At 37.6% G+C, this 17,640-nt stretch overlaps 1 protein-coding gene across 4 annotated transcripts in view; it reads right to left on the reverse strand.

Annotated features, from left to right (window-relative positions):
• Positions 1–17,640, reverse strand: part of PIR (pirin) — a 111,958-nt gene that overhangs the window by 59,249 nt on the left and 35,069 nt on the right. For all 4 annotated transcript variants that reach the window (XM_027835373.1, XM_027835372.1, XM_027835374.1 and 1 more), the window contains exons 4-5: positions 8,609–8,692; positions 7,083–7,289 (exon numbers count right to left, since the gene is read on the reverse strand). In XM_027835373.1, coding sequence (XP_027691174.1) covers positions 7,083–7,289; positions 8,609–8,692 — 291 coding nt within the window. The remainder of the gene's footprint in view (positions 1–7,082; positions 7,290–8,608; positions 8,693–17,640) is intronic.

The following is a 17,640-nucleotide window of genomic DNA, read 5'->3' on the forward strand; positions in this document are numbered from 1 at the left end:
CCCCTTATTTTGGCATTTCAGGTCTTCTACAATTTGGGTCCAACCTACCTGTCTAGTCTTATCTCATACTACTCCCATTCACGTACTCTATATACACCTAAACTACCTTTTTAAGACTACCCTTTTATTCTCTCCCTGCTCTCTGCCATATCTATTCATGCTTTTGCTCCTCCCCCCTCCCTTATCTTCCTGTTGAAACTCCTTCAAGATCTATGAAGCCTTCCCCAATTCCCTGCAAGTGAAAATGACATCTCTCAAATTTCTCATATTTAGGGTGGGGAGCTCTCCTTTGCAATTGCTATATTATTGTATTCATTAACCTTTAAAAGTATTTTCCCTAAAAGAGTCATAAACCTTTGCTAGACTAAAGGTAGTAGGGATATTGTTAACATCCCATTCTATGCGTTTAACAAAACGTATTTCCCCATAAGTTTCCTAGATGGCAAGAGAAATTAAAAAATTTAAGCATAGTCATTTTGTTCAGTGACAGTCAAGGAAAAAGCTAGTAAGAATGCACTCATGGGCATTCTAAAGGCTTCATTTACTTTAAGAATGGCAGGCAGGTGCCATTTCAGTGATTATAAAATGAGAACCTGGCCTCATAAACCTACACATGTTAGTGGATGATCTTACGAGACAAATCTGAACGTGGGCCTTACAGGGTGTAAAGCAATTTGCATTTGAGCCTGCTATTTGGAATCTCTGCTAAACTCCTTTGGAGATGAAGACTGCCTTTTAGAGGAAGACACATCTCTCTACTGTTTGGTCATGAGGCTCTACAGAAGTCCTACTCCAGGGCTTCCTGCTGCCACAGGGTAACCCTGGGTTCCCAAAGACTATTTTAGTAAAGTGCAAGCTCTGATGGGTCCTTCCAAGCTTTGAATGTCACTGACAGACTAACTTCACCAAGTTCAGAAGGGCTTGTCACCAGGACAGAGATTCTTACTCTTTCTATTGTCATGGACTCCTCTTGCAATCTCATGAAGTATAAGTCCCTTTCTGGGATTCACATTTTTAAGTACATAAAACAAAATATATAGCCTTATGAAGGAAATGAGGCATATTGAAAATATTAAAATGTATATGTGATATAATATTATATTAAACTATAATTTTAAATATATAAATATATTTAATTTAAATATATAAATAAAATAATTTTAAAAATAAAATATGTTATTTTAATGTTTATGGACCACAGATTGAAAAACTTTATAGTGGAAAGTTGACCACCAGGTGATTGAATTTTTCAGTTGCTATAAATCATGAAGACCATCTATTAACGGAAAGCAGGACTGGGATTTGTTTCAATAGACAGACAAGAATAGATCTCAGTAGTAGGCCTCAGACTCCAATGTAAGGGCCATTTATAAATGCAGATTTGGAGACAATGTCAACTATGACTTCTGCAAAAGAAATAACAGAAGGGACTGCTAAACGGCGTAGTAAATAGAGCACCAGCCCTGTGGTCAGGAAGACGAGTTCTTAGACACTTACTAGCTATGTGACCCTGGGCAAGTCACTTAAACCCAACTGCCTCAAAAAAAAAAAAAAAAGAAAGGAAGGAAGGAAAGAAGGAAAAAAATCATGAAAGTATACAAGTATGTTGATACATAAACAAATTATTCACAGTCTTGGAATGACCTCTCCGAATTTCATAGATGCCATGACTTTTTTCTGGCTTTGCTGTTGTTCATACATTTCAGTCATGTCTGATTGTCCATGACCCCATTTGGGGTTTTCTTGGCAAAGATACTGGAGGAGTTTGCCATTTCCTTCTCCAGCTCATTTTACAGATGAGGAAACTGAGGCAAACAGGGTAAAATGACTTGCTCAGGGTCACACAGCTAGTGAGTATCTGAGGCTAGATTTGAATTCAGGAAGATGAGTCTTCCTGGTTCCCAGCCCAGTGCTCTATCCACTGAGTCACCTGCTGCCCCTGGTTAGGATACAGTAAATGTTTAACTTTAAAATATTTGATCAGTCACCTAAAGTTGAAAAAAAGGCTTAGGAGAAGATCTCTGGCCCTCAGAATTATAGCCACCAAATCATTTCTCCTAGGTAAACTCTGTCAAATTAATGTGAGTTCATCAATTCAAGAGTTCCCTCCAGGGATGCCAATCAACCTATCTATGTCTTCCCATCCTATGTAACTCTCATCCATGTCCTTCTCAAAATTTACCACATGATGTCATCTCAATATACTGGAGGCTTCTCTCATATTCTCCTAACAAGTCAGGAGTACCAATGAACCCACTCACTTGCTAGGAAACGTGCAGTTGCTAGGACGATCCTCAGGAATTTTTTAATGGAAAAGATTCATACATCCTGGACCTAACCAAGACACCTAGATGGTACAGGAAATAGATTACTAGAACTGAAACCAAGAAAACGGGGGCTCAAATACAGCCTCAAATACTGTGTGTGACCCTGAACTAGTCATTTAACATATCTCAGCCTCAGCTTCCTCTTTGATAAAATAGGGATAATAATAGTGCCTACCTCCTAGGGTTGTTGTGAGGATCAATGGTGTTTGTCAGGTGCTTTTCAGATTTTGAAGCGCTATATAAATACTAGCTATTGTTATTATTCCTCTAGAATAAATCCTAACTCATACCATAGGTTCATGTATTGTTTCTGATCTATGTTTTTTCTGACTAATAAAGACTTATATGTACAGTTTTAGAAAAAAAAAAAGAGTACCAATGTAACTGCCTGGCTATCCACCTGGCATCCCTTACTCCAGCCATGGGATTGGCTCATCTTTTCTTTCTGTCAGGTGATATCCCTTCCTCCTGCTATTCTTCAGAGTAACTCACTGGTTATATGTTACATCCTAGTGCCACCTACCCTATGCCCCACTACTACCTTCTGTGGGTTCTCATCTTTATTTCTTCAGTAGCAGTGGTATTACAGGCCTCGCTGCCATCAAATATTTTTTATTCTATTTTATTTTCATTTCCAAATTCTCTCCCTCCCATTGAGAAGGCAAGAAAAACAAAGCCCATGACAAGTATGCAAAGTCAATCAAAACAAATTCCTGCATTAGTCATGTCCAAAGAAGAAAGAGAATTAAAGAAAAGAAAATATGCTTTACTCTGCACTGAGCCCATCAGTTCTCTATCTCTCTCTCTCACAATTTATCATGAGTCTTTTGGAATTGTGGTTGGTCACTGTATTGACCAGAGTTGTGAAGTCTTTCAAAGTTGATTATACTTAAAATTTTATTGTTATTTGTAAAAATCGTTCTCCTTGTTCTACTCATTTCACTTTGTATCAATTCATATAAGTCTTCCCATGTTTCTCTGCAATCAAACTTTCTCATTTCTTATAGCACAACAGTACTCCATCACATTCATGTACCATAACTTGTTCAGCCATCCTACAATTGAAGGGCATCCCCTCAGATTCCAATTCTTTGCCACCACAAAAGGAGCCGCTATAAATATTTTTGTACATGTGGGTCCTTTTGCTCTTTCTTTGACTTCTTTGGGATATAGATTTAAGTATCACTAGGTCATAGGAATGCAGAGTTTAATAGCCTTGGGAGGATAGTTCAAAATTGCTTTCCAGAATGATTACACTAATTCACAATTCCATCAACATATTTGTTTTCCCATAGCACTTCCGGCATTTGTCATTTTCCTTTATTTGTTATTTCAGCCAATCTGTTGGGGGTGAGGTGGGACTTGAGAGTTGTTTTAATTTGTCTTTCTCTAATTATTAATGATTTAGAGCATTTTTATGCGGCTATTGATAATTTTGATTTCTTCCTCTGAAAATTGCCTATTCATACCCTTTGCATATTTATCAGTTGGGAACAGCTCTTATTCTTATTAATTTGACTCAGTTTCTTATGTCTTACAAATGAGATCTTTATCACAGAAATAGAAACTTGCCACAAAGATATATCAGATTTATTTTTACACCTAGATTAAGTATAATTAATCAATCTAAATGTACATATACTTCCATAGATCCATAACTTCATCAATATTGGTACTTTTTTCACCAGTAGAGATCATGACTCATTCATGTTTTCTCATTCTATGTGACTTTCATCCATGTCATTCATAAATCCTTTATAAAGATCTCCCCAACAACTAGAAGCCTTCCTTTCAATCTTTTAGTATTTCATGAATACCAGTGCAACACTCATTCTATTCTATTATCCTTTATTTTTATTGTATTACCAGGCCATCTTCTTTTCCAGTCAGATGTCTTTTTTGCCATTTCTTATTCAAGTCATCATTGGTAATATGTTGCAACCTACTCATAACAACTACTCCTTAACTTTCCAAAGACCTGACTTTTCCACTTGACTCTTCTGAGACCAAGATATTTCATAATTCATAGCCACATGGAAGCACAGAAGAGGCAAAATGGCATAAATAAAGTAGATAGAGATCTGGCCTTGAAGCCAGGAAGACCTGGATTCAAATCCTGCCTCCAACACATATTAGCTGTATTCTCTGGGCAAGTCACTTAACCTCAGTTTTCTAAGTAAACCTCTAGTCAGACTGACTAGTCAGTCAGTCAGTGAGTGAATAAACATTTATTAAGCACCTCCTATGTGCTGGGCACTGTGTTAAGCATTTTACAATTATTATATCATTTGATCCTCTCAACTATGGATGTTAGGTACTATTATTATCTCCACTTTACAGATTAAGGAAAGTGAGGCAAACAGAGTAACTTGCCCAGGGTGACACAGCTTGTGTCTGAGGCCAGAATTTAACTCAGGCCTTCCTGACTCCAGGCTCATTGCTCTATCCACTGAGCTACCTGAAAATCCATTTTTAAGAAACTAAGTGGTCTACACAAAATTAAAACATATTTCTGGCCCACAATCCTTGGTTTTGTTTGCAAGACTATACAGCTGTTTTGTGTCTGGTCTTAGAATTCTTCAAAATGTCCCCTGTAATTCTGATTACAAATGGAACAAGCCCAGATGCATATAGGGCACGTGAGTCATGCTAGTGCTTGTGCGCACACGCACACACACACACACACACACACACACACATCAGCTAAAGTAAATGGGAGGCCATAAGGAGATACACCATCACTAGGTCTGCTTGCTCATTAAAGTGGAATGAATTGGCACTTTTAGTTAATAACTAATTTCATCCTAGCAGTATCATAGTTGGGTACTCTTGGTACTTCTGCTAGGGAGGTCTCAAATTGATTTCTCTTCCCTTTTCAGAGAGGATGTGGTGAAAGAGGCAATTGTTCTGGATTAAAGCAACAGAAATAGATTCCAGACACAAACTAAAAAAGTCAAGGTGCCATATGAGTAGTGGTTTCTTACATGAGTTCTGTGTGAGTACTGTAGGCTAGCTATTGATAGAGCTATTTTTCTACAGCATCTTTCTCTGAATTAAAGAATGTTTTTGTTCCCCAGGACAACAGTAGAAGGTCACAGTGGTTTTGTGGGAAGGGGAGGGGAAAAGTAACAAGCACTTATTAAGCACCTACTATATTCAAGGCACTATGCTAAGCATTTTACAAATATTATCTTATTTGATACCATTTGATTTGTGGTAATCTGATACAATAAAGATTTGTAGATCATAGGGTGGCTAAGTTATATTTCAGGTGGAATGTGGAGGAAAAGTAATAAGGGTATGAGGGCATCCCAACCAGTTAAATATTATTATCCAGGTAATTCTGAGATCTGAACTGGTTGACAGTGAGTTCAGGGCTACCACCTTACCCCTCTCTATGGTTCATTGTCATTTCAAGAGACTTTAAATACCGATGAGCCATGGAGACAGTGAAATATTAACTCTTCTCTTCTATTCTATGGTAAACACCTTTAAATGCTGGTGCTCTCCACAAAGCCAATACGCTTAACTGTCTCATTATCGCAGTAGAGTGGTACAACAAGGTCAGTGCCTCACTACTCCACTATATGCCATAATCTTCCCCACTCTTAATCTTTGCTCTCATAACCAATCAGCACTTCCCTCTCCCCATTCTCGTCTCTCAAAGTATAGCAGTAAACTGAGCACACTGACTCCTCATCACAAAAACAAAACAAAACAAAAAAAAAACGTGTTGCAGACTGTTGAAAGAAATGCTATCAGAAAAAAAGTTATAGAAAATATATTTTTAAAATGCTATAGAAAACAAATTAACCCAAATTGCCTACTCTTGGATATTTTTACATCACCAAAAACTTGGGTTTAACCTCGCACGGTCCCAGCACCAGTCTCATCTTGCCATGGCTCAAGCCCTGGCATCAATCTGCCAGGGTGGTCTCTTCCTTTTCTCCCTTATTAGAATGTAACCTCCTTAAGGGCAGAGACTATCTTGCTTGCTTCTATTTTTCTCCTCAGCTCTTAGCTCTAGCACATCTCAAGAATTTAATATATGCTCTAATTATCTGTTTATCTATCCATCTATCTGAATGCTTGGCAACAGACTGCTCAGGTTAATTGGATTTTCCGATTCATCAATGCTTTCTTTCTATGAAAAATCTTCCCCTCAAATATGGGGAAGATATTTACTTCTAGCAAGTAATTCCTTCTTTATAAAGTTGAGTATAATTTAATCTTTCTTTGATAGTCATCATTATTAAAATTAGTTTTCATCATGTAAGAACACAAATCTAGGAAGATAAACTAAATCTATATTGGTTCTGTGTCATTCTCTGGAAGGCTTTTTTTTTTTAAACTAAATCCTTGCTATGAATTTGTGCTCACTGTTACATAAAGACAGACTGGTGCACTAACAATTCTGCATATTGGAGGGCTCCAATTAACCCTGGTTTGTAAAGCCACTTGAATTCTAAGAGGTGATATAATGATAGGAATTAGACCAGAGGCATCCAAATCCCAAGACTGGCTGAACCTAATTAAAATGTAATTAAGGCATATTTAACAAAATAAACAAAAATACAATATGACATAGATAATGTTAATTTGTGATTTTCTAAGTCAACATGCAGTCTGCACAGATTGGTTTCTTTTGAATTTGACACCACTGAATTAGACTAACTCTCATATAATTAAAACAGTATAGACAGATATAGCCTTGAAAGGGTAAATTTTATAACATACTCCAAAAGCATACTTTACCTTAACTCCTAGGGCTTCTCCTGAGATAACAGATATTGTCACACCATTCTTGCTGAGTTTGGGGATTTCTTTACTTTTCAGTCCTTGATAGTGAGGCTCCACCATCTTTTCTGAACTCCTCAAATTGACCCACAGTTGTAGACCATGAGCAGTTTCCTCAGAGCAAGGCATTTCTGCATGCAGGATCCCACGGCCAGCAGTCATCCACTATAAACAAAATTTCAGAGGAAACAATGAAGAAAAAATGTTGAACCAATATCCAAATGACCCAAACACCCAGAACAGTGCTTGAGCACTCAATGAAAAAAAAAGTTAAAAGGATTTTTAATCCAATTTTAAAAATTAAATCATTTCATTCTCTTTAGTGATAAACAGCTCTTATTTATAACATTGACAAAATCACAAAGAATCAAGAGATATAAGGTGACAGAATCATTAACTCATAGACTCTTGGACTGAAAGGGACTTCAGAAGGTTATCTAATCCAGCCTCTCCCATAATGCCAGGATTCTGTCTGCATCCATGACAGATATTCACCCATCTTCTACTTGAACACTGGTTCTCCTTTCTGAGATGAGACAAAATAAATTCAGTCTTTCTGTCTTTCACCTGATAGTACTTCAAATATTTGAAGAAAACAATCATGTCCTCCCTAACCCTTCTCCTCTTCAGCTCCTCAACTATTCTTCATATGACATAGTCCACAGTGTAGTAGGAAGAATGCTGGACTTCAATTTAGGAGAGACCAGAATACAAATATTGTCTTTCTACTTTCTAACTGTGTAACCTTAGGTATGTCACTTAATTTGTTTGGACCTCAGCTTCTTCAATTATAAAATGAGGGGAAGGGGATGCACTAGATGGCATCTAAGATTTCTTCCAGATCTAAATCTAAGAGTCCATAGTCCTATGATTTTTTTTTTTTTACCATCCTGGTCATCTTCTTTTATACGTCCTCTGATGTGCCTCCATTAAAATGTTGTGGCCAAAATCAAACATAATATTCCAGGAGTTCATTGACTAGTATAGAGCATATTGGGATACTACATCCCTTGATCTGTACATTTTACTTCTATTGATAGAGCCAAAAGTCATAGTCAGTTTCTTGTCCAGATTTCAGGATAAATACTATCTCATTGGGAGAAATGCTAGAGTTTGGCCATGATGTCTTCTCTTTGGACATGGGGGCAGGGGTGGTGGTTGAGAGGAGGGCAATTGTCTCTGACACTTGTCTTTAAAATTTCATGCATTAAAAAATTCATCAAAACATTCATGTCATTTAAGTAAAATATTAAAATAATCCCTGAAAACTGTGTGGAGACAGTACTAGATCAACTTTACAAATATGGTAAACAACTTTGTTGGTATAGTTGATACATTACATCATAATAGTTGAGATTTTTAGATCTAACATTTTCCTAAGCAGCACGAAGAATTTTTTTTAATTAAGGGTACAACACTTAAACCTGCTAATAAATGAATAGTTCACCATTAAACTATCAATAATTCCTTTTCCTTTGCTGTACCTGCAGGTCACCAGGGTCCATTTTACCACTGTGTCCACAGAAATCCTCATGGGCTGTGCTGCCTCCTTCCAGCAAGTAAGACACCTTTGGGGGGGAAAAAGAATTTTAAGAAGCATAGAGCTAGTCAACAATATAGACTACGGCCGACTACCAAAGTAGTGAACTACCCATTACTGATGGTGTTCAAGCATTTTAAATGGATGTGCAGTTCTAAACTTTGCTCTATTAGAGAAGCCAGTCAGTCATTGGAAACATGATAAAACTGACAATCAAAGCCACAAAAAAAATGGAGTCAATTAACTTTGAGAAAACACGTTAAGTGCCATGCTTCAGAATACTTTGGCTGTCTAGCATGTACTGAAACATACAACAGAAACTAAGCCAGCAGCACAGTTTTCCTTTCATTACATGGGATGGTAAGATCTTAGCCAACTGACAGCCTGTGCTAACCTCTACTTAAGAGCTGGTTTAGGAATCCAAAAGGTTTCACCTCCAACTCAGAAGAGAAAATCAAGAATAAGGGATCCTTTGTTCTTTAACTGTTTTTTTTTCCTATTCTTTCCCTCTTAGTACCTTTTCTCCTTTCATACAAAGGACAAACAACAACACACACCTTTTCGTATTGCTCCTTTTCTCTGTTTAGTTTTTCCATTTTACTCTTATTCTATACAGGATAAAAGTAGCAAAAAAAAAAAAACCAAACCCAAAAAACAAGAAGCTGATGAAAAATGGAAAAGATCTGTAAAAGTCATTTTGACAAATTGTTTTCCTCATCAAAGACAATGGAACCACCATTCTCGGTCCTTAGCAATACAGTCCTAGGTATGCTTGTAGAAGAGATAGAGACAACCCTAAAGAGAACAAAGATGGGAAAGCAGCTGAATTGGACCAACTATGGTAGAGGAGAACCATTCTAGAGACAATTTAACAATTATGAGAGGCTAAGGAACTGACATACAGTATAGGGTATTTGAAGGAAAAAGAAGATATTAAAGGCATGAAAAATGTTGGACCCTTTTTAATACCAAAAGAAAGTAATAGAGAAATCAGTAATGACTACCCTATGTGCCTGCTCTCCCATCTCTAAAAAAACATTGTAGGAGTCATCTTTATGCAAATTAAGGGTATCTCTGATAAGATTATTAGTAGAAACAAATAGGCTTTCACAAGCAATATTCATCAATGGACCCCATCTTTACCATCTCACAATTAGCTAAGAATTGTAGAGAATATAAGATATATTATTTGTGGATTATGGAAAACAATTTGATTTGGTAGAACAATAACCATCTTTCAAGTTCTTTTACAGCAAGATGTCTCCCAGAAGATATAGCAACAGAAAAAAACAAAACAAACCAATACCTTATTCAGTGACTTTCTAATCATAAACACCAGATGAGGCATAAAAGAAAAAGATATATTCTGGCCATTTGGGTATTTGTTAGTGTGATGGAAAATATTCAGTAGATAATCCATGTCAAGGAGGGATTCCCTATGAATGGTAAAGTGGGAGAACATGAATGAGTAAGACTGACACAGAACATGCAGGAGTGAATGGATCAATAAACTCACAAATTTTAATATTTCAAAAGAGAATAAGCTGTAGGAAGGCCATCAACCTCAATGGATGGTATTATGCAACTTAAATCAAGCCCCAGAATACTGCAGAACCTCCTGGAAGAGATCTATAATCACTCAAAGGAGTTTGGCCTGTTCATCCAAACAGAAAAGACAAAGTAGATGAAGAATGTCTTTTGTTCAGATGTCAACATGCATTTGGATGGTCACCATATAGAGCTTGTCTGACAGTATATAAATCTGAGACTGATGGTACAATGAGGTAGGCCCAGAATTAAAAAAATGAGGAAGATTGCTTTTGAGAAATTACAGAGCATTTTTGCTGACTCCAAGCATCCTGTAATAGCAAAGACCCAGTCTAACATTTACTGGTGTTGCTATATGGCAGCAAGTTGTGAAACATAACTGTATCTAAAAAATTAAGTATAAGTTCTTTGGGAATACAAAAGGACAATGAAGAGGCCATGGTGTGTGTGGACAGGTTAAAACACATAACCAATAAGGAACACTAAAGAAGAGCAAGAGGAAATGATATTATTAGGAACTGTATGTCAGGAGAAGAACATGGGCTAGTCAAGTGGCAAAAGCAATGGATAAGCAGAGAGCTCCACTGATCCCTTTCCAGTGTTGGGAGAAGCCAAAGAAGGTTCCTAGCAAGCTGGGTGGACTGTGGGAGAACATGAGTGACAAGGAATGGACAAGCATGGATGGATTTTGATATGTACCATCAGGCAGGTTTCATGACTCAATAAACTCACAGATTTAAATATTTCAAAAGAGAATAGAGTGTAGAAAGGTAATTGACCTCCATTACAATAATTTTACACAGAACATTAACCTATGAAAATCAACTGCCATAAAGAAGAGATAAAAACATCCTAAAAATGGTTTAGTTAGGAAACACTTGATTTACATGATAAAGCGGAAAGAGATGGAAGCCAAAGGTTACACCTATTTAAAATAAAAATGCATCCGTGAAAACTTCTTGAGAGAAAAGATGAAACATTATGAACAATATCAGCTCATAAAGCACAGAGAAAGAGCGGGTAAACCAGCTTAAAAATATTTGCCTTGATGTTTACTTGCAAAGGAACTATTTTACACTAGTTCAGGCTCTTAATAAAGGAAAAAGAAGAAGCAACCAAATTAGATCAAGTATACATAAGCAGATAAAAGTGATTAAGAAAACAATAACAAATGACCTATATGCCTGCTTTTCCCATCAACATAAAATTATTATGAAAACCAGCTTTACGTATGCATTATGTATATTCTTGATAAGAGTATTCAGAGGGAACAGTCAGGCTTTTGAAAGCAACATTCCAAAGTAGACATTTTCCCTGAAGCATGTACAGAATGCAAGAGTCCGTGTACTGTGTTTATTGTTTGCTGATTATATGAAAAGCATTTTATTCAGTAGAGCAAATATCACCTTAAAGGCTCTTCTCCAACATAGTATCTCTCATCTATCCATCACAATCAATCATTCAAGATTCCTTGAACTATATTGCAGAAGTAACCTTGCTCATTGACTCTGATCACGGACATTAAACGAGGCACAAAGCAAGGAGATGGGTGCTCTCTAAAGGTGCTGGGATTGTGATTGAGGAGATTCAGTGGAGAGTACAAGTTGAAGGATTCCCTGTGTATGGTGAGATACTTCATATGTTTGCGTTTGTAGATGACATTATGCTGAGTGCATCAAGCCCCAGAATACTGCAAAGGCTCCTGGAAGACATCCATAACCACTCAGAAGAATTTGGCCTAACCATCCACATAGGTTAAAAAAAAGTGGATGAAGAATGTGCACTGCCTAGCTGATTGTTGTTTGTCCCCTGTTTCTGAAGAGGACCAATGACATTGGTGATGTGCAAACTGGATGGAGAGCAATGGTGTCAAACTCATTTTGAAACAGATGCCATTAAACCTATACATATACATAAGTATCCCTGCAGACCACATATTGACTTAGAAAACCACATATTAATATTACCTGTGTTCTACTATATTTAATTTTGTTTGTTAAACATTTCCCAATTACATTTTAATCTGGTGGGCCACACTTAGGAATGTTGTGCAGCACATGTTTCATACCTTTGCTATAGAGTATCTCCATCAGTACATAAATGTTTGAGACAGGGAGCAGCTAGGTGGGCAGTGAATAGAGCACCGGCCCTGAAGTCAGGAGGACCTGATTCAAATCCGGCCTCAAACCAAACACTTGACACTTACTAACTGTGTGACCATGGGCAAGTCACTTAACCCTGATTGCCTCACCAAAAAAAACAAACAAAAAAAAAACCCCAAAAATAAATGTTTGAGACAGAAAGTAGAAGCAGATGAGCTGAATCCAGACTTAAATAGGAGGAAGAGGGTACAATGATTACCTTGAGAACATTGCAAGCCTCATTTAGTGATCTCACACTTCTCCTAGAAACAAAAATCCATCTTTGTAACACAAATATTCTAACATTATTATATGGCTGTGTCACAGAACACAACGGTCTCCAAACAAGGGAAAATCAGCATCACACTGAGGTAAAGAGAGAAATGCATGTTTGGTATAAGAAGGTTGTAACACATGATAAATAAGGAACTTCAAGGAGGAACAGGAGAAAAGGATTCCTGCTGCTGGCTTTTGTAGGAGGGTAGGTTAAAAAAAAGAGCTAGAAAGAAAGAAGGAACTGAGTTGAATAAAAAGGAGAAAGAAATTGCATAGCTAACTTAGGGAGACTGGAGTTAGGAAGAATTAAGTGTCTATAAGGGAAACAAAACCTAGGCTTTAATGGGAAAAATGGGGGAGGAGATGAAGCGGAGGAGAGGAGACTTGGAGCTTGTCAGGATGTTGGACAGAAGAAAGGTACACAGTAGAGAAAAGGATAACTATACAACTGGAACTTAAACACAAATTGGAGGCTCTTTTCTCTCTCTCTCTCTCTTTTTTTTTTTTTTTGTGAGACAATTGGGGTTAAGCGACTTGCCCAGGTTCACACAGCTAGTAAGTGTCAAGTGTCTGAGGCTGGATTTGAACTCAGGTCCTGCTGACTCCAAGGCCAGAGCTCTATCTACTGCACCACCGAGCTGCCCCCTAGAGGCTCTTTTTGAAGAAGAGGCAACTGTATACTTAAGAAACTTCTTCTCCTTCAAAGAATAATGCAATGGAGCCACAAAAGCCGTAATATAAGGGGCCGTCTAGTAACTAATGGTTAAAGAAAGAAGAGAAGAATAGCTGTAGCTGGTGACTCTCTGCTTAGGGTTTTGCGGGCAGGTATCTAAAGGTGACCTCTTTAGTGAACAACAACAATAACAAAGAAACAAAAACAAAAACAAAACCTGCAATCTTCACAGGACGTGCATTCGAGACGTAACAGAAAGTTTCCCAAGACTTTGAGATCAATGGAAACTCTCACTTCTAGTGACTCACAAGGGCAGAAAGCAAGCTACCAGGAAGGCATTAAAAAGTATTGCTAGTGATGGTAAATTATACAGAGTATGGGAGCAATGCTGGGTAACAGATGATGAAGATAAAAGCATGGCATGGTACTGTGAAAACAGTGCTAGGAGTGCTAAAGCTCAGAAGGAGCTGAGGCTGCTGAAGAAAGCTAAGGACAACAAAAAGCGAGGTTTGGATTTTTGGGTTGGGGGTTTTGTTTTGTTTTGTTTTTGCTATAGTGAGAGAAAGAGAGCAACAGAAAAAGGATAGGACATTTGTTTTAGGGTGGGATGATTGACAACAGAAAGAAAGCTAAGGTGCTCATTCTTTTATTGCTCCTATTTTCTCGGGCAAAGAGGATGACCTATATACTGGAAACGACAAAACAAAGAACAGGAGTTGAAACCTAAGGTAAGTAAAAAGACAGTAAGATGAACCTAGCTGTCCTTGAAGGGTTCAAGACACCTACCCCAAAAGAATCATATCCTGGGGTCTTAAAAGAACCGTCAGATAAGTATCGCTGAACCAATGTCAGTGATATTTGAAAGACTGTGGAAAGCTATAGGAAACATATGATGAGAGAAGGGCAAACATTGTCTCGATTTCCAAACATGTGAAGTGAATAGTCATAAAACTATAGGTGAGTGAGCTTATCTTGGACTCCTGGGATAATTCTAGAACAGATGATTGAAGAGATGTTTGTTAAACATCCGGAAAGGGAAGTGGCAGTAATTACAAAGAGCCAGCACGGTTTTATCAAGAAGAGGTCATGGCAGACTAAACATCCCCCTCCCTTTTTTTTTTAAAGGATTACTAAACTAGTAGGTGAAGGAGATGGTAAGAATATGGTTTACATAGGTTATGACAAAGCTTTCATCTCTTACTCTTCTTTGGAGAAGATGGAGAGATATGGATTAGGTGACAACAGAATCATATGCATTCCAAAGAAGTCAGAAGCCTGGACTCAAAGAGTATTCGTTAATGGTTCTGCATCAAGGAGAATACTCCAAGGATCTGTGTTTAACATTTTTGTCGATGACTTGGATAGAGGCATAGATGGCATGAAATGTTCATCAAATTTGCAGATGGCATAAAGTTAGGAGGGATTGGTAACACAGTGGATGGTAGAGTTAATATAAAAAATAATCAACAGCGTGGGAGACTGGATTGAATACAATGAGATGAAATTCAATAGGGGTATTGATGGGTACAAATGGGTACAAAAACCCTCAATTATATAAGTTCATGATTGAGGAGATATGGTATGATAATAGTTGTTCTGAGAATTGATTTGGAGGTTTTAGTAGACTACAAGTTCATTAATAATAATAGCTAACATTTATATAGTGCTCCTCATGTGCTAAGCACTGTACAAATATTTCATTAGATCCTCACAACAATTCTGGGAAGTAGGTGCAATTATTAATCTCTTTTTACAGTTGAGGAAATTGAGGCAAACAGATTAAGTGATCTGCCCAAGGTCACACAGCTCCTAAGTGTCTAAGGCCACATTTGAACTCAGGCCTTCCTGACTCCAAGTCCAGCTCTCTATCCACTGTGCCACCTAGCTGCCTCATTGAGTCAGCAATGTAATATGGCAGCCAAAAAAAAAACAAAACCTTAATGTGATTTCAGCCTGCATTAAGAGAAATAGCTTCCAGGAATAGGGTGGTGATAATCACACTGTACTCTGACTTCATTAGAGCTCATCTGGAATATTTTGTTCAGTTCTGGGTACTATAGTTTAAAGAGAACATTGAGAAATTGAAGAGTGTCCAGAGGAGGTCAAGCAGGATGGTAAAGATATTTGAGCCCATGTCGTATGACAATCATTTGAAGGAAATGGAGGAAAGAAGCCTGGGCAGAGGGTGGGGAGCAGAGACAGGAAAGCTGTCTTCAAGAATCTGATGAACTTTTGTGTGGAGAAAATATTAGCTTTGTTCTGTTTGGTTCCAGCAGGCATGGCTGATAGTTAAGAAGAATCTAATATGAGTTTGATGTCAGAAAATCATCTTACCATTAGTACCATCCGTAAGTGGAATGGTGGATAGAACACTGGGTTTGGAATACTGGGGCCGGAGTCAGGAAAACATAACTCAATGAGTTCAAATCCATCCTCAGACACTTAGCACTGTGTGATCCTAAGTAAGTCATTTAGCCCTGTTTGTTTCAGTTTCATCATCTGTAAAATGAGCTAGACAAACAAATGACAAACCGGTATCTTTGCCAAGAAAACCCCACGCGGGGTCATGAGGAGTCAGACACGACCGAAACAACTGAACAACGACGAAATAAGTGGAACGGCCCGTCTTGAGAGGTAGTGGGTTCCCCTTCTTGGAGGTAGATGACCACAGATCAATGTTATTATAGGGATTCCTCTCATGTAGGGGTTGGACTAAATGACCACTGATGGCCCTTATATTCTGTGATTCTGTGAATTTTATTAGCATTTGGTATGATTGAAAAAGCAGAGGGATTTGTCATATGGATAAGGGCAAGGTTGGGTGTACCATCCATGTGCTCCACTGGTATCCTCACAAAATCAACTGAAAGTGAGTACAAAGCCTTGGCACATGGATGGACCATGGAAGGATATGGACAAGAGTCTCACAAAATGGGCAGGGAAGAATGGGTCGCAATCTGCACCTCTGTAGAAACCCTTCAGATCTACGAAATCACAGTTTCTTTTGAATATATTCTTCCCTATGTTTTTCTTCCTACTTGGATTCCTTATTTTCAACTGACCTCAGGGAGGGTGGTAAAATATCTTTTTCCCCCTTTAAATCTTTGACCCTAAAGTTTAAGACAGCAGAGGTCTGCTTTGTACAACTGCACTTAAGTTAGACAAATGCACTGTTCATTTTATGCTAGTTTACAAAATTCATCTGCAAGGACACAAAAAAGTATCCATCAGCCAACGCAGACTATTCTAAACTACATCTGTTTTAAAACCACAAGCGGCTCCAAGACACAGTCATAATGGAATCTTGTGCTGAAGTTTAGAATGTGGGGTCAATCTGTCTCACTGAAGCTTTCCTAATAGTTTTTTTAAGGCCAATGTTTTCAACCTTGTTTTTCTCAAGAGTTTTCATATGAAAATTCCGTTTACCATTCATAGTCCAGCTGCATGGTAGAATTTGTAGGTCTTAAAACAAGACTGCTTTTCACTCAAAGGCCAATTCTGCCAAATATAGAACAAGGAAACAAGGATCCAGAAGGAATGAGTATGACAATTATAACATACCCAGTTAAGATGGTGGTGTGACAGGTCATAGAGGAGCCAAGCTCTCCCACACATACAGGAAAAAGATATTAGTAGCTTAAAACTGCATTGAAGTGTATAATAATAACAAAACATCTAAAATGGGCCATATGGAGGGTGGACTGGAGCAAGAACAACCTGGAAGCCAAGAGACAAATTAGGAGGTTAATACAAAAGTTCAAGAAAGAGGTAATGAGGGCCTGTACTAGGCTGTGTGAGTGGGAAGGAATAGATGTTGGGGACTCCCTAGAATTCATCTTTCAGGTTTAACAGAATGTGACAAAGTGTGTACTACTGATCTTATTTGACATTTAAATTAAAAACAATTGTTGATTATTAGAGGTGCAATGATGACAATGAATGGCAGCACTTACGTAGCACCTACTGTGCTAGACAATGTGCTAAGTACTTTACAGATATGATCAACCCCGGGAGATAGGTACTATTGTATCTGTTTTATAATTGAGGAAACTGAGGCAGACAGAGGTTGAGTGACATGAACTTTAGTCATACAAACTTCTCCATTAGATAGATGTCAAAACTCTGAAAACAATTAATTTTAAGATAAACAGCTAAAAAGTAATATTTCTCAAATTTATAGAGAATTTTGTCAAGTTTATAGGAATATGAGTCATTCCCCAACTGATAAGTGGTTAAAGGATATGAACAGGCAGTTTTGTGATGAAGAAATCAAAACTATAGATAGTCATATGAAAAAATGCTCTAAATCACTATTGATTAGAGAAATGCAAATTAAAA

The sequence above is a fragment of the Vombatus ursinus genome, unplaced genomic scaffold (assembly GCF_900497805.2).
Source record: "Vombatus ursinus unplaced genomic scaffold, bare-nosed wombat genome assembly UNPS02014814.1, whole genome shotgun sequence".
Lineage (NCBI taxonomy): Eukaryota > Metazoa > Chordata > Mammalia > Diprotodontia > Vombatidae > Vombatus > Vombatus ursinus.